The 27,812-nt window shown below is 33.5% G+C and overlaps 3 protein-coding genes across 6 annotated transcripts; 1 reads left to right on the plus strand and 2 right to left on the minus strand.

Moving 5' to 3' along the window:
• Nucleotides 1-1,769: 1,769 nt before the first annotated feature.
• Nucleotides 1,770-2,798, minus strand: LOC116338125 (cytochrome b5-like). The gene is made up of 2 exons (XM_031763199.1): nt 2,206-2,798; nt 1,770-2,143 (listed from the first exon to the last, which is right to left on the minus strand). The coding sequence occupies exons 1-2, from the start codon at nt 2,545-2,547 to the stop codon at nt 1,964-1,966; spliced, it is 522 nt and encodes a 173-aa protein (XP_031619059.1). The 5' UTR covers nt 2,548-2,798; the 3' UTR covers nt 1,770-1,963.
• A 2,827-nt stretch (nt 2,799-5,625) lies between these two features.
• On the plus strand, nt 5,626-27,570 carry LOC116337973 (synaptotagmin-5). Of its 3 annotated transcripts, XM_031762981.1 has the most exons (9): nt 5,626-5,775; nt 6,006-6,081; nt 24,910-25,189; nt 25,277-25,452; nt 25,548-25,747; nt 25,918-26,025; nt 26,084-26,204; nt 26,305-26,799; nt 26,883-27,570. In XM_031762981.1, exons 3-9 carry the CDS (start codon nt 25,002-25,004, stop codon nt 27,029-27,031), a joined length of 1,437 nt encoding a protein of 478 aa, XP_031618841.1. In that variant the 5' UTR covers nt 5,626-5,775; nt 6,006-6,081; nt 24,910-25,001; the 3' UTR covers nt 27,032-27,570. The 3 variants fall into 3 exon arrangements, with proteins under 3 accessions (XP_031618841.1, XP_031618840.1, XP_031618842.1); XM_031762980.1 differs by lacking the exon at nt 5,626-5,775 and having other exon boundaries at nt 5,790-6,081; XM_031762982.1 differs by lacking the exons at nt 5,626-5,775; nt 6,006-6,081 and having other exon boundaries at nt 24,889-25,189.
• Nucleotides 20,597-23,346, minus strand: LOC116337972. Of its 2 annotated transcripts, XM_031762979.1 has the most exons (3): nt 22,002-23,346; nt 21,098-21,923; nt 20,597-21,037 (listed from the first exon to the last, which is right to left on the minus strand). In XM_031762979.1, exons 1-3 carry the CDS (start codon nt 23,310-23,312, stop codon nt 20,961-20,963), a joined length of 2,214 nt encoding a protein of 737 aa, XP_031618839.1. In that variant the 5' UTR covers nt 23,313-23,346; the 3' UTR covers nt 20,597-20,960. The 2 variants fall into 2 exon arrangements, with proteins under 2 accessions (XP_031618839.1, XP_031618838.1); XM_031762978.1 differs by having other exon boundaries at nt 20,597-21,923.
• Nucleotides 27,571-27,812: the final 242 nt, after the last annotated feature.

Here is a 27,812-nt window from a genome sequence, read left to right on the forward strand (position 1 = left end):
ATTATGATCGCTGAGATCTGAGCGCGCGCGCACAGATCACGCTGTACAATTCAATTAATTTGCGAGCATTTGATGGAAATGAAACTAAAAGACACCAATATCTATTTTACACCACAACCGAGATCTCGAACTCAATTTCAAAATGATTTAGGACGAACAAACACGTTGTCTAATCAAGATCGCTTACACAAACTGAGTCGTCAAAAACTCTGGCACAGACAATTCGATTTATCATCGTGCATTCAACATATTGAATGCGAGTGTTTGCGCGCGCACCCGACTCTTCTAACCGATTACGTTGCCTTCACCTCGTTTTGCATTCTAATCGGCAAACGAGATTTAATTTATAAATTTGCGCATACACCAAATAAAATAGAATACGGCAATTTTGCCGCAATGAAAAAAAAAAGAAAGCATAATATTCAATTGATAAATTAGTACAACATTTGTAACTGTTGTGCCATGTGCAATGTATTAACGATTTTTGAGATTGGCGCCTGTGATGCCTGAGTTGGTTTATCAATTTTTGCGATTAATGAGTTTTTGATTTCGTTTGTTTACGTTTTGTGATCGAGTTAATGCCCATACATTATTATTATTGCTGTTGAGTTTTCCTCGTTTTAAAACAAGCAATTGATTACTTCTATTTGGAATTACCAGCACTCCTTTGGCTTCACAAAAAACTGAGTCATAGGATTAACAACATTTTTTTTTTGAATAAAAGTAATGTTTTCCTGAATATATTCAAATTCATGTATTACATTGCATTCTCTCAACATATATATCGAACTCTTTACAAAAACTCTAAATGGTAATGTAATATATTCCCCGGGCGATTGATCGATGATCACCGATGATGCACATTTTTTATTATTTCAGGTATACAGATAAGAGATGCAGTGTGTTTCTGGGTGGTAAAAATGACAAATAAATCCATTAAAAGACAAACATTTGTTGTACATTTTACAACAATTTCAATCTTGGCCGAAAGCAATCAGTTAATATGTTATAACGATAACTGAATTTGGGTGATATACGGTATTTTCTATTGGTTATGAGATTTTCCATCGCAATAACAATCTCATTACTTGATTATATTTTTTAGTTTCGCAAATTTACCGATATATTTCTTGATGTAAGGAAAGGTAAGAAATGAGCAAAGAAAAATGAATAAAAATATTTGAACGTGAAAGAAAAAAAAAATACAGATTGATATTATTTTTACAACATATCAATTTGGGAAAAATTGTTCTTCATTTCAAAAAGAATTGTTTTCCCCTGATCGTACGACTTTAGTTTTTATGGTGACCTTTTCATGTAAGTGATATTTTTCTATGCATGACGTGAATTAACTCATGCAAATCATAAAAAATAATATAAACATGTTTGAATATCGATAGCCATTTGAACTTGATGTAGAGAATATTTGCTTATTTAATGATGCAATTTTTCATAATGTGTGACTCATTTTAAAATGTTTCTATAAACGATATTCAAAAATAACTATCGACCAATAGACAAGTTTTTACAGTACAGGCTAAATCTCATCCGGGTGGTCTGTAACATTTGTTCAATACGGTAGCAACTTGTTTATTAGCAACAAAAATAATGAATGACAATCAATAAAATCGAGAGGCATGTGAATGTTCAACAACAGAATTTTGTCAACAGGTTTCGGTTAGGAATTCGAGGTTATTTTAATGAGTCAATAACCGCAGTGCAGTACCAATCGATTATATGTATAAACAAATAAAAAAGTTCGACCAATGTACCATATGAATGATTGTTTGTTTTATTTTAATAGACAAAGTGATTTATCACCAAAGTAACAACCACTGCACACATATTACAATATAAATTCCATTTTGTGTTTAAATAAATTAAGTAATAAAAAAAATACTCAAAGAATAGCTGCTCAAAAAGGAGCCGTTATTGAATAATGACTGATATGAAAATTTAAATTTCATTCGGGTAAATCATTACATCTTAGAAGACCAGGTCTTCGATATATTCTCTCTTTCTCTGGCAATTCCCCGATTTCATACTGTTTGAGAGAGCGTAAGGCAAACTCTGAATGGCCACGGAAAGCAACACTCGCATCACGGCCAGCATATTCGATGATCACCTCGCTTCCGCCTGGATGCTGAAAATTTCATTCCTTTTAATTAATTTGATTCGAATCAATCTTCAATCTTTTATAATTACCCCATTTAAAAATTTGGTCACATCATAAACACGATCGTATAAAATAATCCAACAATCATCGTATGAATCGTGTTCGGACACTTCCCGTAGCGAGATAGTCGGTCGGCATTTTTCTTGTATCAAAACTGTCTCATCATTAGTTATTAATGTTTTTGATTTACTCCATCGTAACGTTCTCAATACAGTTGTTAGAACCTGTTGACCTTTTGCGATAATTTCAATCTCATTGATATTGGTTTTCGTTTCAATGTTATTATGTACACTTTTAGCTATGCACACACAATCCTCTCGGCAAATTATGCACGGATTTGATCGATATTCGAAGTTAGCTGTCGGTGCCATTTCGTTTAGTTATTTTTTTTTGTATTCAAAGTTCGTCGCTTCAATTAATTAGAATAATGTTTATTTTTCTTGCAAATTTGAAATTTTATCAACACTTATCAGCGTACACTTTTGTGTATTTTCGTTTAAAATAGATCGTTTTTCGTGAACTTTACTTAATTTTCTGTTCCAGTTTTATTTCAATATCAATTCTAATTTCGAGTCGAAAATTCAACAACGCTCAATCGATGCGATCTTGTTGAAAGCACAATTCAAGTCACACTAATATAAATTATCGCTGGTGTTTCATTTAAATATCATCTGTCCACGTCTACAATGACACTTTTATGACGCGGTGTTTGTTAATCATGATCGCCACTCGTCTAAAACATATGAGACGAAAGCAAAAACAAAAACCATCAAATTGAAAGTAGAAAAAATAGCATAAAAAGCCGTCGCAAGATTTCATATGGAAACAAGAACAAATCACGTTTATAATTGTTGATAGCAGTTGTACAGGGTTTGCGCATTGTTGTTGATCAAATTATTCACTTTTAACGCACATTGCCCTTAATGTTTTGCATAAGTTGCAAACCCTGTTTGCTCGTAGAACATATGGATTTTTATTCGGTGGCCAAAGTACATTTGAAAAAACAACTTGGCGCTCCAGATTAATTCCATTATGCTAAAATTGAATACCTTTAAATCATCTGATACGAAGCCATATGAGTATTAAATGTGAAAAATCATTGACATCGAACGGTGTTGCTATGTAATGTATAGAAATTTTACAGTATTAACAGATCAATACAACATAACATATTATTTACTAGATATTTGAGTAATATGCTCATTTTTATTGAGACAAATACAAACGAAGATATTATTTCAAGACCATTCCGCCAAATTTGCAGTTCAATTACATAACATTGCGGTAAACCAGAAGTTAGAACAAACAAGATTACCGTGTTCAGTACGTATTAAATTACCCCCAAAAGTCAAATTGACGTCAGTGACTCGAATCATTTGAAAAATAGAAACAATTGCATTTATTTTTGCTTTAATTCAAATATTCAAAATATTATCAATTTCTATGATGAATTTTTTCACACACTTGTATAAACTTTCTATCAATAAACCCATTTGGGTTTTTATAACACTGATAACGGAAACGTGACTATACTGTTTGTGCTATTGAAAACATCGTTGTTATTGCATCAGTAAAAGACGATTTGTCTTGAGAATAATAACATGCTACAAATATCGTGCAATTCTAATGATTATGCGACCTTCATATAGAATTTCACCCAGTTTTCATTATCAAACAAATAATAAATAAATAAAGGCAACGACGCAGTTTTTTATAATAAAAAAAGAAGAATAAGAATTTGAATTGTGATAAGGACCAGAATGATTTATTGAATGATTTTATTTATGTTTCGGTCTGTTTTACTCTCTAAAAATAAAAATAAGATAAATGTAACAGTCATTCGGACTGCTTGATTGATGTTCAGTAAAAAGCAGTGTAAATCTAAATAGCTCGATTCGATATCAAATTCTAAAACAAGAAAAGTTCAATGAAAGTCAATTTTATTTATTTCATACAAATGTGTGAGGTCAATTTTTTCCCTTTTTTATGCTCTTTATCATGTTCTGTTTTTCTTTTAAATTTCAGTTATGTTCGCAGCCATTTTTTATATATTAGAAAAATATGACGCGAAAGAAATGTACGCAATTCAATGTACGTATTACTTCAAGTTCAAAATACAAAAAATTGGCACAAAACAAATCACGCCTTCAAAAACGAAAGAGTTTTTGTTATTGTACAACATAAAAACCGTTGATAACTAAAACAAAAGCTTTCTATAGATAAAAAAAACGTTCACTGATCATTCACTTCAAAGGCATTTCATCAGCCGATTTTGATTCGGCAAGAGTTCTGAAACATCTTCGAATATTCACTTCCTGTAATCAATACTAATTATACTGATTTGCCAATTTGACTTGATAGAAAGTGTCTTATCATCAAAACAAAACTCGTGCCAAATTAAAAAAAAACGTGCCAAATAAAGATAAGAAAGATCACGGCTTCTTTTTTCTAAAGTCTATGTACAACATTTAGCAATATGTTGTAACCGAAAATGCGTTGTTTGATTATATTTTTTTTAAATGTTTGAATGTGATACAAATGATAGAACCCAACAGCTTTTCGTTGGAACTTTCAACAGCGCCATCTCGTGAAAAGTGATAGAAACTCCATTGAAAACATTGAATACACTGTAAAATACTGAATTTTGTATTGATGTTAACTTTTTTATATCTGCAAGAATCTTTAGTATAATTCGTGTTGTTCCAGTGAATTTTTAAATCATATTCAAAACAGTGGTACCAAGTTACCATACAGATTGTTGAATACTCCTGTGAGAGAATAAAGTAAGCCACAAGTGTATGTAGTGAATAGACTACACCCCTGGAGCTTGCGAATTAGTACGATGAAAGTATATGCGTATTGAATGTTGCGCAAAACAAAGGAGTTTCCTCGCTATACATAAATAATCATATATATATTTGATGTTGTGTTTTCTATGATAAATGTATTCATTTGTCCCGCTGGACTGCAGTGCATGAACTGTGCACATAGCTAGTATATTCGATAGCAGCAAAATGTTTTTCATTCGCCTGTTGATTTACATACCATTTTACAAACACAATAACAAACAGCTACTTGAAATGGAAGATAGAACAAAGCAATAGAACTGAACGAAACAAACGACCACAGCAAAAACCAAAAACAAACTCTTTTCCCTTTAATGGTTGTTTCTTCTGTGTTCGCACATTTTACTTGTTTACAATATGAATTTCCCTCAATAGAATTAGGTGGCGGCTGGTCGTAGTCGTATATTCATTTTTTCCATTTTCTCGTGTATGTTAAAGAATAATGGAATGCTCAACACGAACACAAATGTACACAGACTCACATCTATCGACTGCTTGTCGTCAGCATATACACACGCGTGACTTGTATGTTGAGCGCCGTTTTCCTCCCATAAACAGTTTACAATAACGAACACTTTGCTTTTCACTAGTTGATGTTTGCCATTCCATCAGATAGGACCGTTCTGTCAAGTAGCCTTTATGTTCAAGTTTAGTTATCGAAAATATTTGCCAACATTCATCATTCGCTTGATTGAGGAACCTGTTGTTTTCATTCGTTTCAGTTCCAAAGCACATAGCACGCATTTTAATTAAGTACTCAAAACTTGTCGTTCAATTAACAAAGCATCAAAGTTTTCAAATAATTTTAACTTGATTGTGTTTTACCACTTTGGTGTATTTTTTTTTTACTTTTTCGGAGTGAAAATCGTATTGGAAACTTTTGGTTTGGGATTTTCTTACCATATGCTTGGAAATTCAAAACGAGTTTCAATTAATTTCAAGTGTTTCGATGTTAAGTTTACTTCATTTTCTCGATTTTCAAGCATAATGATACAAATTGAGTGCCGATAAAATCATTTAATGGGTTTAAATTGAGAAAAGGCCGAATCTTTGAATCAGGTAATTCCACATTTGAATTTTATCATTTGAACTTGAACAAGCTCATTTCGTTTCAACATTTTTTTAGATAGTATAAAACGATTTTTGCTTGCTAGTATGATAGTGGTATCCTATATTTGAATTAAATTCAGTAGCTTGCGCTCATGAAATATTCATATTTCTGTGATAAAACTTAATTTACCATTGTGTTTGTCGACGTCCGATACAATGCGCAATTTTCCCAAGATTGGGACGTGGTCTGTTTGAATAGCATAGAATGACAAAGAGGAAGGAAGTTTTTTTCTTCGTTTACGATTAAAGAGAATTTTTGATAGATTTAGATGTGTTCTGAACAAAGTTGATGGCCCCCGAATTTAATATCCAAACATATGGTTGAATGAATGGGTTTGGCTGCAAAATTTTGAGTTACGTTATTCATTAGGCCGTATGCCTTTAATCTGAGCGGGTAACGAACAATTTTATTATCTCCACAGACATTTCGGCAAAAATTAAGAAAAAAAACCACAACGAACGCCAAAATTGCATGAGACCAATAACGCAATTTTATGTCTGTATTTAAAGGTGTGATCCAGTCTTAAACAGAACATGAAATTTTTGAATGATTTTATGGCTCACAATAAAAACCTCTCATTTCATTTTCGTATTTGTCTGCTTGTTCTGATGTAATAGAAAACTGTTTGCACAGTTGTCGATGGAAAATCCGCATGTTTGCGTACGAATAATAATAATTTGCAATAAAACCCAGATAAACCGAGACAAAGGTTAAAGTGAGCTTGAATCATGTTGTTTGCTATGCTTCTCCTGAGATTTTCACGCCAAATCCTTCTTATATTTAAACCATTTATTCTCTTTTTCGCTGGCACTTCTCAGAAGCATACAATGCAGGACTGTCTGTCTAAAGAAAGCTCAATGTGTGACGGCAAATGGCGCACAAGAATCAGCACAGGTGATTTGTACCATGTTAAATTAAACGGGACAAGCAATCACCGTAAAACGAACAAACTGTAGTCATATCGTATTTAAAGTTAATGGCTTGTGTGATGCGTTGCCATTAGAAAAGATTTTCCAATGCCGTTGAGAAAAATTATCATCATGAGCAATTTTCAAAATTAAATGTTATAAGTGGCAATCACATCAAATTACAATCAACAATATACATTTTGTTGTTTCGACAATGAAAAAAAAATGTACTGAAGAAAAATTAATTAACAAAAATAGAAATTGCGTTGTATATTTGATGTTGAAAGAACAGTATTTTGCTTCCATTTCGCATGACAATAACAACAAAAGGCTTAATGGCGCAGAGGCTATGCAAATGATGGGATACTTTTTAAAGAGAAAAAAACCATCAAAATCAATTTTCTTTTTTTAGCGTCTAGCTAAATAAAAAAAAACATAAACTCAAATGGAAAAGTGGCCTGTACTATGTTGTGTACAGAGAATTTATTTTTCCATGGAAAAACGATGATAATAACCAACGAGTAAGTTATATTGTAAACAGTGTCCTTGGTTCAGAGTTAAAACATTGCGACGATCTAAACTGCTGAAATGATCCGGAGCACTTATCAACAATGGTGTAAAATACATAACATTAGAAGAGCTATTCGTCTTCTATGAACATTATTTGTCACTCATTGTGTTGGTGTTTATTATAGCGATGATTCGTACAATAATTTTGAATGGAAAAAAGGGCGAGGTGCTTTGAATAAATGAGGTTCTAAGATTTGTTGTATTAATGACATGTGCTAAAGGATTTTTTTTATATGTTACGCCTTATTTCATTCGTCAAATCGCTTTTTTCATTGGATTTTTGACGATTTTATGAGAATTTTAAACTATGTTTCAATGGACTTTTATCCTCTCGGTCCATTTGTGTGTGGAAACGCCTATTATGTCATAAACTATATCGGTGGTAAACAAATTGAAGAATGTCATAGCTTTAAAAATATTTTTCATCAGTATTGCTTTCAGTAAAATTATGCGAGGAACAATTGAAACAAGTACTAGAGCAAAAATGAAATGAAAAATGAAAACGATTTTGGGATTTGTCTACATTTTACTCAAATGTGTCCTGTTGAGACTGAAATAACGTTGCAATTGTTTTTGACCCGTTTTACACGCTCAGCGGTGTATGTATAAGAAAGAAATCTTGCATGCAAACAATATATTCTCTCCCTTCTATTGATTGCTTTTTTTATATTTCGATCCTTTTCGATACATTTTTGATGTAATATTTCTCGAGAACATGTCAAGCTTTCAAAGTAGATTTTCTGAATCAATGAACGTGATACTTTTAAAGCTCCCGAATTTTGAATTCGAATGATACGCGTGGCCAGTGAACAAAAATGATTTTATGAATTTTCCATAAATATGTCGTATTACGTTCAATAACATTAATTTGCATAATATTCGTAATAATACGTTGACCACACTATGTGGTCATCTCTTATAATGTTATGACAACATTCTATTAAGAGAAATATGATGGGAGAACAGACAATATTGTGGTTTATTTTTTGGTTTTCATTCTAGTTTCAACTGTTAACTATCAAATGGAACATTTCGTTTGAAATTTCATTTTCACTCGAATTCAATCAATTTGGTATTTTAGCAAAGCAATTATTTAACGAACCAGATGAAGAAGAAAATAATTTAATTTAATTGATGGCATCCTTGACATTGAGCATGTTTTTCTCTTTACTTTCATCTCTTCTTGAAAAATAAATATCCTCTTTTATAATTTCTTTTCTCTCATTGCACTCGTTTTTTTCGTGGTTTCTTTGTTCTTTCATTTCGCTTTATTAGAGGGAAAAATATTGCGACGACCATTTCACTGAATGGACGAGGGATAATGAAACGTATATACAAGAAGCAACCCCAAAGATCGAGATATAAAAACCAAATTCAATGTTTAAAGCATATCTGTACAAAGGCCACGAGATGATTCTTTGGTTTTCACACCATTTATACGGTAAACTTCGCACTTCGAAAAATTCAACATTATTCACTCTTTTTTAGTTGGAAAACCGCATTTGTAACACTAGGGGTACAAGTACATGCAATTCATGCGAATTTTGTACATAGTTGCGTATGCTAGTGAATATTTCATGTTGAATACATATGCGTACAAATTGGGGCTGGCTACCAATGAAAGTGCAAATCTTCATTAACGTTAACAATTTTTTATAGCGTAGATCTGGCAGATAAACAAGAAAAAACATTCATGATTCAAATGAATTTTCATCGCAAATATCCCCTAGGTATAACATATCCATCTGCTGAGAAGATTCTTCTCATAGGCTTTTATAAAAACGAACGTTCTGCGCAGCTCTCCATTTGATTAAATCGACCTTATTACGACCCTTTGTTCAAAATACAGTGCATGCAGGTGGGGTTTTGTGAAAATCATTTTCTTTCATTTCACTCCATTTTTATTTTTCTGATTTTCAGTCCATTTTCATCATCATCACGAACTTCCAGCGCCAAAATGCTGAATCATTAAATATGCTATTGTTTTTTTTTCTAGTTCACATTAATCGACAGCGCAACAAGTTTAAATAGAAAATCGAAGTACCATAGCTTGAGTGCATGCGATATTTGAAAAAAAAGATTTTACATCAAATATTGTTTAACAAATATTACACTCCCTTTTATAAAGAGTTGGTATCAGGCTGGTACTATATATATTGTCAACATTATGCTTTGGGTATTATTCAAAAACGACATTTTTAAGCTCGGATTTTGATACTACCATAACATACAGCACATTGTGTTAGGTTCATAAAATATAATTCAATGTTAAGCATGATAGGATATTCAAAAAAATTCTCTATGACATTGAAATTCTTTGAACTGTTGACTTTAGAACCTTGTACCGTTTGCAGGCGTCAAGCTTTTAGCTAAAATAAAAAACTTTTTCGACTTTATTCTTAGAGAGCGAGGGTCCAATAGTAGTAATTCAATTAGAAGACTTTTGTTGACGTTGATTGCGCAATAATTCAAAGCTTTCAAACATATAAACTTTTCGGAACTCACTCCTCGCCGTCACGAATCACGTTATTTCAAAAGTGTATCATCATTACATTATGTATTGTATGGTCGAACATTTGTTTCGAAATTGCGTTGCTAACTGTCTATTAATGTAATTCTGAAGCTTAATTCTTCTTTTTGTACCTTTTTTGCTATAAAAGATACACGTCCCGTACAAATTGCTCGAAATTTGGGACAACATCATTTTTTTCTACGTCCGATCAGGGAGAAACAAATTAGATTAATCTATTTTTATGTTCCATCATCAAAGTGAATTCTCCCTGAAATTCTTGATAAAGCCAAGTAACAAGCACATATAAAAATATTATAAAAATAGCTTCGGTTCGCTTATAGAATACATTTTTGTATTGGTTTCTATAGAAAGTGACAGAATTCAATTTTGAATTCAAATGTAACTTAAATTTTCATACAGACAAACCTGCAACGCGAGTTGACAGTGTTTTTAGTGATTACAAAACTATCCGAACAAATGCAAAGCAATTAAATTTTAATTGGATTTTCTTGTTCACATTAATCTGAACTAAGCACAATAATCGATTTCATCATCGAATTAATTTATTCATGATGTTGATGACACAATATGACAAAGTTTAAATCAACTCGCCGAACGGATTGGTGCTTTCGATACAGGCTATAATATCCGTTTCGAACATTTGACACGTTCAGTGGACTTAATACATTCACAACAACATTGTTTAATAATTTAATAAGACCAATCCTTATCACACTTTATGCCATTGCTTCTGAAACACACTTGAGAAATTGACCAAGAATGGAAATATATTAGAGGGTGTGTGTAACAAATACGAAAATTGAAATTAATATTTGATTTTGTGAATCAACAAATAGAGATTGGCACAGCAGCTACCTATGACAACATATAACTACGTGCCCACTTTTCGGGGTCGAAACAAGATTTCAAATTCATCGGATTCAACTTGATAAGATAACGGTTTATCGATTTTCATCTTGGGTATCTAACCATAACCGTACATAAATTCATGTTGATTATTTTATGGTTGGAGGCATTTTCTGACAATGTGTTTTTGTTATTGTTGCAAAATAATTTGTATTTTGTTTACGATGTTCAACAAATTGCGTGAGAATGATGCTGAAGGAGCGCGAGTTTTTTTTTTGTTCAGCACATGAGACATCTCAATGTATATGAGGAGCGTGACCTAAGCGTTTGAGCACGCTGCAAAGAACGTTGCTCCTAAGAGCACGTGGCACCAACCACTCAAATTTCGAATGAAAGCACATGGCTCCTCTGCAATTTCATTTTACATTGGCATCATTGGATGCTGTCGTACATTGTCTTTATATCGCGAAAACTCCACAGAAATTCATGCATGACAACTGCGAACATCACGCTACTGTAAGACAGGTGAATTCAATTTGAATGAGAAGATTTTATTATGACGCATGTATGAACAAATTTCGGTCGTACGCATTCCATCTCTATTCACGCGTTTCATCAACTTGAGCGGAATGTATTCAAGACAAATTCCTCGTTGAGCTCATCTAATTTACTCCGAGGCTAAAAATTTATTCGAAAGCAGCTTTGATAGATCCTTTTATTTGAACCGACCGTGCTGAACAGTTTACACCTCGATTTGACTAAATCTTTGTTGTGCGAAATGACATTTTCCTTGGAACGTTTTCGCAAATCGTCGATTGGATGTTTGTCTTGGTTTTTCAATGAAATCATTTTTATTCATATCGATTTTCATTGGAATTTATTATCTTTATTGTTCGGAGAACCAAACATATTCTTTGAATTATTATCAATAATGATAAATGTTTGAAGGTTTTCTCTCTCTCTCTCTCTCTCTATCTCCAAGCTAGCTATCTCGATCTTGATATTGAATGAGATACCACTTGTTGTTGGCAGCAATCATATCAATGATTGTAATGAAACGGACGCCGGCCATTATCAATTCTACCAACAAATCGAAGTTTTAATGAAAATTCATTCACGAAACTCATATATATTCCGTTGTATTGTCCGTAGTTTGAATGGCAAATGGCGCTCTTATCTTATCAAATTACGTCACATACACGATTTTCCTCACTTCTCACTTTTTCAAATACATGTTTCAGCGCTGAAACCAAGTAATTAGGACAACTGGATTAAACAATGCCAACAATTGTCGACATTATTGTCGAAGTTTGAATAAAAATATACTGTCAATGCATTTGGTATCCATGTTCAATTTCGAACACCCCAAGGTGTTTTAAAAAATAAAATGAACAAGGACGTGCTTTCAGTGCGGTAATTAGTTGAATTTTAACACATTGTGGCGATTCAGGATCGTGTAGATGAAACTCAGTGGTTTCGTTCCTTTCACTGGTTCCTGTACCAATTTTGAAACAAACCTTTTAACACCTGCTGAAGATGTATCTGCTACACTATTCCAAATAAACATACTGTGCAAAGCAACAGTGTTTTCATTTGAATTACCTCGCTCTTAGAAATTTATTGATGGGATTTCAGCTGAACAAGCATGGAATACGTAAACAATGGTGTTTTCATTTCAGTGTTCCAACATAAATTTGTAACTTTAATCGAATCGTTCGATGGAGATGGTGGTGGTAGCGAATTTTATTGATGAAACAAATTGGATGCACCAACATAATTATTGTATTATGTCGAACTCAATTTTTGAGAAAAAAATTGTTAATTTTATTAATATGAAGTAAATATTGTTACCAAAACCTGAACATTGATTTGTTAGTAAGTATTATTAAATTATGAAAATTTTCCATTAAATTGCTCCACCTGTACTTCATTTTTCCATTTTATTATTTCTATTGATTAAATGGCTGCACTTAGTATAGTATATGCATAATATCTGAAACTTGGGTCACGCAGTTAGCAAATCATGCAAAATGGAAGTTGCATTTTATGAAACAAAGCGCGGTGAATGGAATAAATTTTCGTAATATACTGTAGAAAACTAATTATTTGGTTCCTGCAGTCTGTGTCGCGCCATGGACTCTGCTCATGTATGTGTATATTTGCCATGACCCAAACTCAAGATATATTTTGAATACGAAATGAGAGAACGTGAACTTGTGCACGAGTTTCAGTGTTTTTTTTTTCGATCCATATGCTACCTGTTTTAAAATTGATATAAATGACCGAATAGATTGAGCGAGATTGAGAAATAATGAAAAGATGAAGAAAAATCAGTGTTAAATATGTGTACTGCCAGTCAAAAATCATAAGCAAAAATGTATATATTATATTTAACTGTTTGAGTGATTTTTCGTCTTTTGATGAAGGGCGGTTATTTGTACTCATATGAACAATTTTCGATATCAAAATTCCGACTCGATGTAAATGTATATAAGCGAAAGTCTCTTTGAACTGTCGCTGACGAAATGGGATTCAACATGAAAAATGTTTAAGTATTCATTCGTTAGTCAAAAAGTGTAATATAAAATGTAACAACGCTACTGAATGCTTTGATATTTGAACTGCTTGCCTTATTAGGAACGAAAGTGATAAAATGATTTTATGCTCAAGACATAATAAAATAATCAGCGAAATTCATGGAAGTGTGGCTTTTTTATCATTATTTTCTGTTTTCTGCGCGAATTTTGTACATAGTATGTGAAATTGAGTGGGTGATATTACCATTCAACCCTATAATTTACTTCGTCTCTCCCTCTCTTTCTCTTTCCAATCAATGATAATCACACGAGTCTATAACGAAACACCGTAAACCAATCTTCCGATAAATATATTTTGCACATAAAAATTGTATGATGTGTGTTAAGAAAAGAGTGTTGGACATCTTACGTATATAGCGACTTTCATCTCTCTCTCTCTCCACATAATCATGATGACAAATAACTGGCTATCCAATAGAATCAGTTGATAATGAACGCACATATAACACAAAAAACCTTGAAATATTGATGTGACTTTTTCTCTTCCTTTCATACGGTGATGGTGTTTTATATGAGCTCGTTTGTATCTTGAACGGTGGAAAATGCGAACCGTTTTTCTTCATCATTTTTTATGCTTCTATCTAACATATCTTCTAAATAATTCACGACCGTACGTCACCCCGTCATTAAAATTATGTTCCTTTGTTCTGCACACGGCTGTCTGAGTGTCGTATAGATCATGAATCTATTCAACCATACACCAAACACACATCATCTTTATTCCCCGTGCAGTGTTTTTCACTTTAATAACAAGCTCTTATGACTCTATATAGTATTATGGTGATGATGAAATTCCCATTTTCAGTTTCATCAACGCAACAGAGTAATGCAATAAAATGAGGATAGACGCGAGTGTTGGCTTCTTGAGTGACCAAAAAATAAAAACAAACTTCTGGATTGTACCGATTTTCGATTGTACCGATTGTCGAACATTGTTGAATGGACTAAACTTAGCCAATTAGCTGTTGATTTGATAAACACAAATTAAATTGTCCATCACCATTTTGTTTGAATTTTATTTGTCAGAGTTTTATCTCTTCATATACTAAATCCTTGATGTGAATCATTAATCTTGCTTCGTCGCATTCGATTCGGATGTGTACTTGGTTGGAGTTGAAAAGTTGGCTCTTTGGTTAACCTAATAAAAAAAAGTCGCTGATCGTGAGCGTCTTCTGTACATTTTGTGCAAGGATTTTCATTTATTTTTCATCTCCATGGAGAGATTGACGTCCAGTATACATATAAAAGCTCGTATATGTTTTATTTTCCATTTACTATATGTGAAATGTTCAGAAAAAAGGCCGCCATTGTAGCAATTACAAAGAAAAGAAATATATTATTCGCCACTTGTTTACATGTTGACCTTTCGTTCGGAAAGTGCAATTCTCTTGAATCGCAAATCCTGTTTTGAGCTACTGAAATGCTGATTTTGCGACGAACACAACGAGCCTTCAAACTGAAGTTACGCAAAAACTTGAAGACTAGCGAATTGAAATAAATTGCGCATTTGTGAAAAATCTACACGAATTGTGCTTAAAAGCAATGGATCACTTATTCAATGGTTCAGATGGTGAAAAATCGAGCACTTTTCCATTTCAAATACGAGTTTTCATGCTGAATAATGAGAGAATAGCAACAGTTAAGCTTTTTTGCTTATGTAAAACTTTGTTTGTTTGCTGAAATGATTTTCTACACGAACAGATGGAAAAACGCTGGAAAAGAGGTACACACAGACAAAGAGAGAGAGAGAGAGAGAGAGAGAGAGAGAGAGAGAGAGAGAGCGAACGATATGAATCCAAAAGATTCGATGCGTTCAAGTTAAAATGGCGAACAGAACCAGAAGCAAGAGCAAAAATAAATACAGACTTAGTGAAAGATATGTACGAACGTGTAACAAGCATTTGACTGTGCACTTGTGTCAATAAAAATTGAAAACTATTGCGCATATTGTAAAATAAGTGCAATTCAACATAAATATAAATATTTATTTGTTGCGCTCGCAATTGTTGCCCTTGGTTATGATTATTGCCATTTCGTCGTATGCAATTTTATTGCGATCAAAATTCAGCTGAAGACGAGAAAACATCAACATTGTACTACCCCTTTTCGCAGCTAGTTCAATTTCATTTATTGATTGAATGGCTTACCATGTTTGGTCGGATTCCGGTTAAATGAAATGCCATCCGACCATGGTAAATGAAAATTCTCGCACAATTTTCACTTTCGAAGCAAATTAGCAATCATTCCGTACACGTTTCGCTCTGTATGAACTTGCACACAGAAAAAATGAAATGAAACATTGTTCAAGATCTAATATCAGATATAGCAACATAGTTAAATCCAATAAAACTTCGTGCTGCAATGACATTAAAACACCAATCAGACATGATGACATTTTACGTTTTTATGTCCTGCAACTCTCGGATACGAGGAAAAAAGGGAAGAATCACTTCATTTATATTGAATACGATAACATTCATTTTAAACGCCATCCCATCAATCTCGACTTTGGTCATTTGTGTGCGTTGGGTTGAATAAGTCGTTTGTCGTGCATTTTTAATGGCAATGCCATGATTCAATGATGAAGCATTTCGAAGTTATTTTGATTTGCAATTTGATATATTGACTCAAAGTGTGCGAAGTACACAAAAATAAAAAGAAATCGCAAAAAGGATATCCATTTTGCATATTGACCATCATTTTATGATGGTTCCTTTGGCAAAATTGATTGATTATCAGCTCCCCACAAAAGGAAGATTTATTTGCTAGTCAAAATTATTGTTTGAAATGATGCTCTTTCGAAATAAAGGTTTTACTCTAGAGCTTCAATAAAAGAAAATGTTCGCATTATGCACAGCCGGATCTTTTGAAGATATATTAAATTTACATGCTGAATTTATTAATGTGATTTTTGACAAAAAAAATCGGACGCACCTTTGATTTCCATAGAATTTATCTTTCATAATTTAACAATACAGTGATTTCCTTGGGCTTTCCACTCGCCATTCTCATGAATATCTACTGACAATAAGGCTCTTTGTTCACTAAAATTATTATTTGAATAAAAGCTACATCTTTGCATTATGAAAAAAAAAATCTTTATTTTATGACAATCAAAAATGGATTCCTTTCATACAACTAATTCCAACGCAGCACAGTTTACTTTGATCTAATGAAATTTCATTTGAAATGCCCGGTTTATTGGAATGGCAAGTTTAATAATGTGAAATGCTCCCTTGTCTTTCCTCGAATTCCATTGTCATCTACGTCATTGTTGTGAAAGTGATGCTTGTTGGGGCAATAGTTGTGCATATATCTTAAAAACTCAACAGATTCTCGTGTATTAAATGAAACGTGTAAATATTGTTTGAAATTAATAAAAACTTGGTATATTTAATTGCTTTAAGATGGTAAAACAAATGCTGCAGAAACCATAACAAAGTCATTTGAACCAAGGAATCCAATTTATTAAACGAAGAAATCTCATTTAAGTTTTAGACAAACAAATGGAAATAAGCTGCTAATTATAATGAAATTTCTAGTGTGCTCACACCGCCTGAAGTACCTAATTGTGTGGAACTTTGTAAATATTAATCGTAGATGAGAAAGTGTTCAACTTGTCATATCACAGCAATTCTCCTATTCTCTCGGCTTGTAAACAAGTGGAATATGTTTATTAAGGAAATGACATTGTTTATTTTTGCTAGTTATTGCTGACGGTGGAGAAATAATTGCCGTCCATTTCACTATGGTTTCAAACAAATGATTGAAGCTCAAAGTAGAGGTGCCAAGCCAATGAACAGAAAATTATTTCTGGAAATGGTAAGCAACATCAAGCAAACTAGCATTTTTCAAGGGCATTTCAATGGATTTGGAGCATATTCATCTCACGGGGATATGAAATAAGTAATTGTACGTGTGCGCTGAACACATTTTCCAATTTATATGATGAGCTATGAAATGTAGTGAAAAGTTTGCTTTTGAAATTCTTAAAAATAAAAATATAAACGGACCGAGATAAAATTTGTCTCCGTCATATTTTGTGGCTAACGAAAAGAATAAAAGCATAACTTTTAATGTCATTTGCAATGTTATTCAATTTTTTGAAACTTTTTTCTCTGATTGAATTCCGGAGTTTTCGGTATCTTTTCAATGAATTCATCCATTATGATTATCGCCAGCGCTGTACTTTCGTCGCTGCTGCTGCACTGGTATACTGTACGCAGTAAAAATTGAAAGCTATAGAGATGGAAAAATTAATAGGGTTTCAAAAGTTAGGTTTTTGGGGAAAGACCGAAAGTTTATTAGAAAGAGAAAGCACACCCCTTTGGTATTTTCCTCCTCGTCGATCCGCCACCTCAGAGGAACAGTCCCTCATATTAAGTTTTTATTGAAAAAATACAGAAACATTATCTACCAAATATTTTCGTCACAAAATTGATATCAGACATTTTTTTTGTTCTCAATTTTGGTTTTGTCACTCGTTCCTCACCTCGACAGAGGTTTTTTATTTGATATTTTCTACATTGGTTGTTGTGTTATTCAATATATACAATTTCTCTTGTTTACCTGTTTAGTCAAATACCCAAAATTGTATTGGATTACAATATTGAATTTCTATATCGTACTTGTTGAAGTTGGCAGTTAGAGGGTTATTTGACATTCATTTAATCTCCCAGCAACACATTTTATTTGAGTGTTTTGGTGATCGATAAAGAGAGTCGATTTTTATATGGATTCCAACATTGACTTATTTTCTGTCAACTTTTTTTTATTAAATAATACACTGTCAAATACTTCAAAAATAAGGTTTTTATTTAAATCTTAAAACACACGACTCTTTTTTATTATTTATTAAGTTTTAAAGTCTACTTTGATAAGCCGACTATTTAGTTACAGTTTAAGTTGCTTGGAAAAGAGTGGTGACCCTCACAAAAAACCAAAATCTTTTCAAAAAAAAAAAATGTTCACAGTAAGAGAAAAAAAGTAAATTAAGAAAATCTTCAACTCCATTATTAGTATTCATTTTGATAATGTAATTCATTGGATTCGACCTCGGACTCAAGTTTATAATCAGATACGGGGCCAATACTCTCCAAAAATGCATTGGTTTTCGTTGCCAATAAATCTCGTCTAGTCGATAGCGCCAAATTAAAGTCAACATGAGTGATATTACGATAGCCAAAGACGAAATGCGCCATTGTTCGGTCGGCAATAATTCTTCCGGCAGTGGAGCGTGCCTCTTCGACCGATTGCACCCCTTCAGCTTTCAGTATATGAGTTGCAATTCTATCTTCGTCCAAAAGTTTCTCAAATATCAGCTGTCTCGGATTCAATCTAGCGACGGGCCATACCACCGGTATTATAACATAAACTTCGCGCCAGGCTTCTTTGCCAAGACTGTTTTTCCACTTACTCAGTTCGGCGATGGCGGCTTTTGCTTGAATTTGTGAAGCGCACGTCAGGGCCTTCTCAATGAACGGCAAATAAGATGCGGTGAAATTTTTATAGCCGTCGACATCAACGCTTTTCGAATCAAAGCACTTGTTTATATAATTCAATACCATCGTCAGCATAGTTCTATGATCCTCGACGTTTAAATTGTCGTCGCAAGAAACACTATCGGTCCGGAGCCGCCCCGTAGTTGTCGAAGAAAGTTTAAGCGCTTCTAGATTATTTGAAATAATTGCACGCAATTTATTCAATTTATCGTGCCACATTGGCGATTTTGGATTTTTGAAATACGGGGAAATTATCGTAAAGATGGACATCGGGAGGTGGGCCAAATTTTTATTCTGTTCATATTGCACGGGTGTGGGTTTCATGTGACGAATCGTTCCGTTTCGTAAAAATAAAATATATTCACTGCCGGTGCCGGATAGCCTCTTGTCATGGTCCACATCGGTCGCCACTATTAGCGGAAAAATATTGTGGCCGACATGTTCCAACATTTCATTGTAATTCTGTCGCATGAACAAATTCATTTGGCGCAGACCTATTTGATAATCTATTGCGACATCGCCCCGATATGCCACATTATTGATGAGAATTTGCTCCGATTCGTTTCTTTCTCGAATTATTTGATGATTTTCCACTGTAATATTAAATGGTTTCCAATCGGGTATCTCTATATTTTCCGGCAATTCACAAGTATCAATTTCATCCGAAGCGTAAAGCGCAACATTTATCACTATTACTAGTATTAATGAAATCAATTTCATTTTGAAGACACGATTTTACGTAATTTACGGCGCGCGTTTGTAGCGTTGATCTAAGCGTCTCGTGGTCTTGATTATTATAAAATGTTATTTAATTTTATGTGTTCACTATGCACAAAGCAAACAATAAACTGGATTATAAACAGCGCAAACTGGCCGTATTTATATTGTCGCCACAGAGATTCAAACATAATTTTTTTTTATAAAAATCAAAAATAATATAGCTGTTGTTCAATTTTGTTAATTCCACTCATTCTCTTCGTATATTCGGCGAATAAGAAATGAAGTTATTCTGTTGTGTGGTTTTTTGCAAATTTTTCGTACTTTGTTGCGCAAATAATTTTTCAGCGTCTATTACGTCAGAAACAAGATACCAGTATTATTTTTAGTTTTCATGTTCTCAGAAGTTAGCGCAATAGTTGCACCAGTCACCATGCAAAATTCCTTGGAATTTATTTGGTGCCAATATAAACGCACCTTCCCTCAATCACGTCGGTCCTAAATGTATGTATAATCTATAGTTTTCAATTTTGTCGTTCTCCGTTTGAAACTATTCTTATTCAATTCGCTGAATTGATGTTGTTTTTGACGTGCTCATTTACGTCAACGTTGGTGTTCCTTGGAAATATCAATTATTCATCTTAGAACTGATACCCATAGTCATGCAATGTAAAAAATAATGCCACTTTAACTCCTATGCAGTCCATATACTTTTACATTATAATTAATAACGAATAACTTCGTTTGATATTTGCAACCATTTTTTTTCATGTTTTTCCGTTGTCTACCCAGCAAACAATTGATAGGGCAAATGCATCCATTATGAAGCACATATTGACGGTCGTTTTCGGGGTTAGATTCGTGTGTAGTTTCAGTCATTTCCATAGGTTTGGCATGGTGGAACATTCAGGTGTGAAAACATGGAAAAAGGGAAAGACAACCATTAATATCAGTTGAACTGGGTATAAAATACTTTTTTTAAATTAAAAACTTTACTCACCTACGGGCACTCCCCCTCCGTACAATGTTGTACTATTGTACAACTAGACCACAAGACTTTATATAGTCTGTTCATGTCTAGCTAAGCTAACTATAATAGTTAAAATATTTTATTTTATGTAATTTTTTGAATGTATGATTAATTGATGATGTTTGTTAGTTGACATTGTTGTTGTAGTCCGGCGGTCTTAACAATGAAACTGGCAATGGTACATCAAAGATCCGGCAAAGTCCTATGTAATTTAAAGCAAATACATTAAATAATGAATATTCTGTTTCCAATTGATTCATACCTTTGAGCATAATGCATTTTGCTGCAACAATATCTCGGTGCCAAGTAACTGTTTGTGGAACAACATCATCATCATCAACATTTAATGGCCAATTTTTGTAGGTAACTTTAACCTTTGACATTAAACGCCCAGTCCGAATTTTTTCGTTCACAGCCTCACGATTGCCATCGATAATTTGTCGCTTAATAATTGCACGTTTTCTTCTCAAAACACGTCTGTTGACCGTTGACACAATGATATCTGGCAGTCCAGCGACTGAATCTGGCAGGCCATCAATCTTTTTCGCTCTACAATCGTAGCACACTTTAAATCGATCATCTTTTGTGTGCCTTGGAAAACGTTCCTGACAATTCGCGCATGTTTGTGATGTTCCCCATTCATCTTGCATTTCAACTTCTGAATGTCCAAGTTTCTTAATGCTCACACGAAACTTACGCGATCCCGGACATCTTTTACGCTTTTTTATTCCAAACGGTCGATCGGGTTTCATCGCCCAAGCACCAAATTGAACCAACGACGGTTTGTTGTTTGTCACACGCACGGCGATTTGATCATTTACTCTGGTCGAGCGAATGTGATGGTCTAAATCCAGTCGTGCATATTCACGCGTCGCATAAGCTGCCATTCCTTTTCGTAACATTTTAATGCGATATTCAATGTATGATTTCCATGTTGAATTACGTGGTGATGGTGGACGATATGGGTAGGTTTTGAGATGTTCCTTCTCTTCGATATCAAACCATCCAGCCAACTTTTTCGCTTCTTTGTCTCGTTTTTTCTGCTGAGTTTCCCAATGAAAACGCTGGTTTGGTATTATAATGTTTTCCTTCAAAATGCAAAATGATACAAAAAACTATGAGTTTCTATTCAAAACCATTTCAAATTACATTTCAAAATATCTTACCTCAACAGCCGGCTCATCAGGTGTTTTTTGAATGTTGCGACGCACTACAGTTAACCACGATTTTTCATTCGGATCGATTCCAATGATGTATTTCTTGCCAATGAGTTTTTCCGGCCCCCGATTCGCTTGGGTTGTTTGCTGTGGTCGTTGTTGTCGCTGTGGTTTCTTGTACATTATGGATATTGAAACACTATCGGTCAAAATCTGATGATGGAATGGTTTCGATTTGCCCAATTTATTTATTTTACCGACATCGAACAACATATTCCATAGACCTGATCGATCAGTTTGGGTGTAGTACTTTAAATTTCTCTTATTCATCCGGTTGGTCTGCGTATTGAGAAAAGAAGGCACCAAATCAAGCTCGTTTACAATTTTATAATACAAGTCCTTAATGTCCAATCGCACGTTTTTCAAATGGTAGTCGCATAATGGTATAAGAGCAAAACTGCTTATTTTTGGTGGTCGATTGATTGTTGGCTCTTGAAAGTTCGGATTGTTACGAAACATTTCATGAATGGTATTCCATTGTTCGGCATGACTGTGATACACTTCTATTTGCCGTTGCATTTGACCGAACAACCACAGTGATTCAAACCAACGATATTTTGCGAAAAATTTCATACTCACTGTTCCCGACCATCCAATTTCAGTCAAATCTCTCATTAAAATATTGAATTTTTCAACGCGTTGTGGATCCACATTATTACCATTTGTTAAATTCTTAAATCGATATGAAAACTCTTTGGCATTTCTGATGTCGATGTTATCAAATCTTGAGCCATTGTTGAATCGATTGCGATACCAACAACGCATTCGAAAAAAATTCTCAAGTCGTTTTTCACACCATGTGTTGGTATTGGTTTGAATGTTTGTGATATATTGTTTATAAAAATATCTCAAACCATTTCCCAACTTTTCATCATCTGGCCATCGGAACTGTTCTTCACTGTTTCTTTCTACCATGAAACGAAACTCGGGCAATATCCGATATCGACTATTAATATTGTTAACGTGTTGGTTTAATACCGCTCTGAAACAATCGGCAATGAACAGGCTTGGATGTGGTTTCAAAAAAAATGCACGATCGTCATTATCAAGTGCTTCATTCAAAATAAAAAGAATAGAAAGTGATGCCAATGCTGCCACTTCTGTCATTTGAACACTGCGCTCGAATAGCATTTTGGTCACAACTTCTCCAACTCTTTCAATCCGTTCATGTTGTTGTCGCAGGATTGTTTGAAGTCCACATTTTATTACAACGTATTTGCTTTCTTCTGGTTGATTATCATCGAGCTCGTCGTCATCCATGTCTTTTTCTGTTCATTCTCAAAAAACTGATTAAATTATTCGAAAATAAAAAATAGACACAAATTTAGAAAAAAAATGCAACAAAAATAGCATAGATTACGAATAAAATGAGATCACAATTTAAATGACAATCACTTATATCACAATTCAAATTAATCACTTCTTACCTCAACGATTTCACTCTGTATTCTGATTCAAATGATGAAATGTTTTCCAATATTCCGCAGATGAAAATTTTGTTGGAATATTCACCGTCAATTTTATGAATGCTTTCTTATTTTGAAATAACAACAGAGACAATCTCAAAACCAACAGTGAATTTATCCGTTTAACATCGAACAAACAAAATCATTGGAACAAATGTTAGCCAAAAATGACGACAAACAAATTGTTTCATACTCTAATATAAACACTCACACATAATTCTCAAGAATTCCTTTTACAAGCAAAGCACAATTTGTTACAAACAAAAAATGAGAACACACTCATATCACACTTCAAATGAATAACTTCTTATACTATATAACGCTGTGTCCTGATTAAAACGATGAAAATGTTTTTTTTTATTTTGAAATGAAAACAAAGACTGTCACAAAACGGACTGTGAATCTTTCCATTTGACATCGAGTGACTTCTACAGTTACGTTCCAAACACACCAAACCGTTGCTAAAATGACGATAAACAAAAAATGAATCTCATGTACAAGAATTCCATTTATTAATCACTGAATTTTGTTTTTTTTTTTTTTTCAACACAATGGCAACTTAACCATAATTACTTACCTTATTCTTAACAATAACTTCGAAATATTTTGATGCGAAAAAATCCCTATTTAGTTCGGTGCCGGAATTATAATTTCATACATTGTTCAAAGAAATTAATTGATACGATGCAATGTTTACGAAGCACATTTTGAATGTAATCAGAAAAATCGGCTTCGATATGATACACACCAATACACACAGCTACCAACTGTCAAATGTCGTACATATTCAAACATGTTTCGAATTCGAAATTCGAATTTGAATTATGAAATGAAAAAAATAAAAAAATGTTTCTGAAACTAAAATCAAATCAAACAAATCTAAAAAAAGGTACATTTATAAATGTATTTCACAGTCACTTGAAATTCCTACGCAATGTTTTTTTTAATTCATGCACAATCGAAACACACAGAGAGAGAAGAGAGTAAGATTTGTATTTTCATCCTCTTTTTTTTCCGGTTTGTTTTTCAAATTTCATTTGCTTAAAATCAATCGTATGAATACGATATTATGAACTCAACGAATTTATGTTAGTTACATTTGTTTACATTGTATTGCCGCTACAGTTTCTTAGAATATAATAACAAAAAGAGAAACAATCGAAACACACAGAAGATGTTGTTGTGTATCGCAACACGAAAAAGCCGAAAAAGTGGTTCACATTATGCCTATATTCTACCTTCCATTTGACACGAAAATTGCCACAAAAATGGGTTAAAGCGTTACATTTTTTAACGTTAAAATGTCCTAAAAACGTTACATATTTGTCCGTTGTCTATCTTATTTTTAACATAATTATATTTCAATTTAGTTTTTGATTCTATGTTCACAGAACCGCCAACACTGATAGGTTGTCACTGAAAAAAGGAAACGTTGAGTGGATTGATTGAATAAGCGCAACCGCAGAGTAATTGACGTTGCATAATGGATTTTACATTCGATCCGAACGATATAACTGTGCCACAAGTGGCTCTCTATTCAACCATATCATTCCTTATTGTCACAGTAATAGGTGTTTTTCTCTATATAACTTGCTCAAAAAAATACAAATTGAATTGGTTTGAAAAGAATTTGCTGGAGACCGCATGCGAGAGTCAGGAATTTGGAGCAAGGTACATAAAAAGAGAGAGAAAAACGTTTGAAATTGAAATTTATGTTAATGGTCACATTTCATTTCTCATTCCCCATTTCTCATTCAGTCAAGAGGCGCTTTTAGTGAACAACGCAATACCGTACAATGTGGATACAGTCGATTCAACAAGTTTGCGTTCATCAAATCGGAGTCCGGTATCGGTAAACGAAACATTTTGGGTTCCAACAATAAATCCTCGGCATGCGAGTACACACAGTGAAGCATTGGCAACCACTTCAACAGGTCCGTTCGAAAAGAACATAAATAGATAACATTTTTGTTGGTAGATTTTTATTTGCGTATCGCAATTTTGTGGTCTTTTCTTTTTCTAAACGTAGATGATTCATTGCCAGCCACACCAACATCGCCGACGGGCTCGCATGCTTCGATGGCATTGTCGATTGGATCGGGTAATACGGTTCCAATAGCTCGTACCGATAAACATGTTGTGCTTGCCATGAGTCCGGCGCGTCCGAAAGTATCATCAATGCAAGCTAAATTGGATCACACAAAAATCGATACGTCTCTCTATGAACAGGTATTATGGAGATTTAACCGTTGTAAAATGTTTATAATTTAATGATGATAGGTTGTGGTTTTGCATTGCATATGATGGAATGGATAATAACATTTTAACTGCATTAAAATTCATTCGGTCTCATTCATCAATTTAATGATGATTTTTTTTATTTAATGTGTGGTTTATAGGCGAAAATCAAGCGGAATCCATCCATACCGGAGGACACGCGTGGTGTTATCAATTTGACAATCAATTATGATCCAAATGCTGGCATTCTAACAGTTCGTCTTATTGAGGTAAAATTCATTTGCACATTCACCCAACGTTTATCTGATTATTTATCATACTTGTCAGGCTAACGATTTACAGCCAAGGGATTTCAGTGGTACGGCCGATCCATACGCAAAAATCCGATTGCTACCTGATAAAACCAATTTTTGGCAAACAAAAATACATAAAAGAACATTGAACCCAAGTATGTGTCTGTCTCAAAATCAAATGTTGTCCATTTTCAATCTTATTTCGGTTGGTTAGCTACTATTTATTCATGAACTGTATTGTTTTTCTCTGTCCAGTTTTCGATGAGGATTTTGTATTTGAAGAGCGTCCCGCAGTGATTGGTCGACGTATTATTGAGATTTTGTTGTACGATTTCGATTCGTATTCACGGCATTTTTGCATTGGCGGCACTCAAATCGATTTGGCCAAATTGGATTTGACGCATAAAATTGATATTTGGCAATTTTTGGGCTCATGTTCCGAACAAGATGCTAAAGTTGAACTCGGCGATGTTATGTTATCCATGTCATATCTGAATTCGGCCGAAAGATTGACCGTCGTTTTGATAAAGGCACGAAATTTAAAGGTCGTTGACATGTCACGCAATTCGTCAGATCCGTATGTTAAATTGTCGCTCATTCAAAATGGTAAAAAGATTAAAAAACGAAAATCAGGAGTCTATCGCAATACAACATGTCCTGTATTCAATGAAGCACTCACCTTCGATATTTCCAAGGATACTCTTAAAACGTGCACCATTGAAATTCTTGTCGCTCATGACAGTTTATTGGGTATTTAGTTTTTACTTCTATTAGAACGTTTACTTTTTGTTGTAAATTTTCAAATTATTTTGACATAAATTCCATTTTTCCAGGCTCCAATGAGATAATTGGACGTGCTTTAGTTGGAAATGATAAAAGTTTGCCACAACCAAATCGTGCTATCTTCGATGACCTACTTAGATCAAAATCGGCGACAGCTACCGCGCAATGGCTTTCATTAACCGAACCAGCTGTTCAGTAAATCACAGCGAAAGAAGTCTGCTTCAATTTTTTAAATTTTTATTTGAAATCTTCATAGAAAATCTATTCTGAGTGGAAAGGAATCTTATTAAGCCACTGTTAAAAATTGCAAAAGTATTATTTTTCTTTGAATATATATACAAAACAAAATGGGAAACAATTTTTTCTATTTAGATAGAATTTGATGTATATTGTTTTATGGTCTCAATAAACAAGAATTTATGCACTTTATATGTGTTTTACAATCTAGAAAAGTATTTGCGCAGGCGAGGAAAATCAGTGACAATGATTTTCATGACAGTGAAATTGTTGATTGAAAACAATCTTATGTTAATGTAAATAAATATAAAAAATGCCTCTAAACAATAGAACTAAATCAAAATAAATGTAACTATGTGTCATATAGTATATGATTAAACAAATATTTTTGAATCAATATGAACAATATTTTTGTTATTATTGCACCATTCTCGTATGAAATTGAGATTGAAATAATGCTATATGGGAAAATAGTAACCATTATTTATTGACATGAATAAATCCCAGATAACTTAAACCATAATTCATAATGTCACCAAGTTCGATGTAATAAAAACTTTAAAATCCATAAATATTGCATTTTTTATTGATTGAGGTCGATATTTATTGCGAATATATTGCCAAAACAAATTTGGAGAAACCGTAGAACATATTTTTCTTTCAAATAGCTTTACTTTGGTGACGAGTGGACTGATTTTCAAACTTCGATGTTTTTTCTTAATCTATAGCCCAATGGCTGGCTT

Source organism: Contarinia nasturtii, unplaced genomic scaffold (assembly GCF_009176525.2).
Source record: "Contarinia nasturtii isolate CC-2019 unplaced genomic scaffold, AAFC_CNas_1.1 Cnas_scaffold_350, whole genome shotgun sequence".
In the NCBI taxonomy this organism is placed as follows: Eukaryota; Metazoa; Arthropoda; class Insecta; order Diptera; family Cecidomyiidae; genus Contarinia; species Contarinia nasturtii.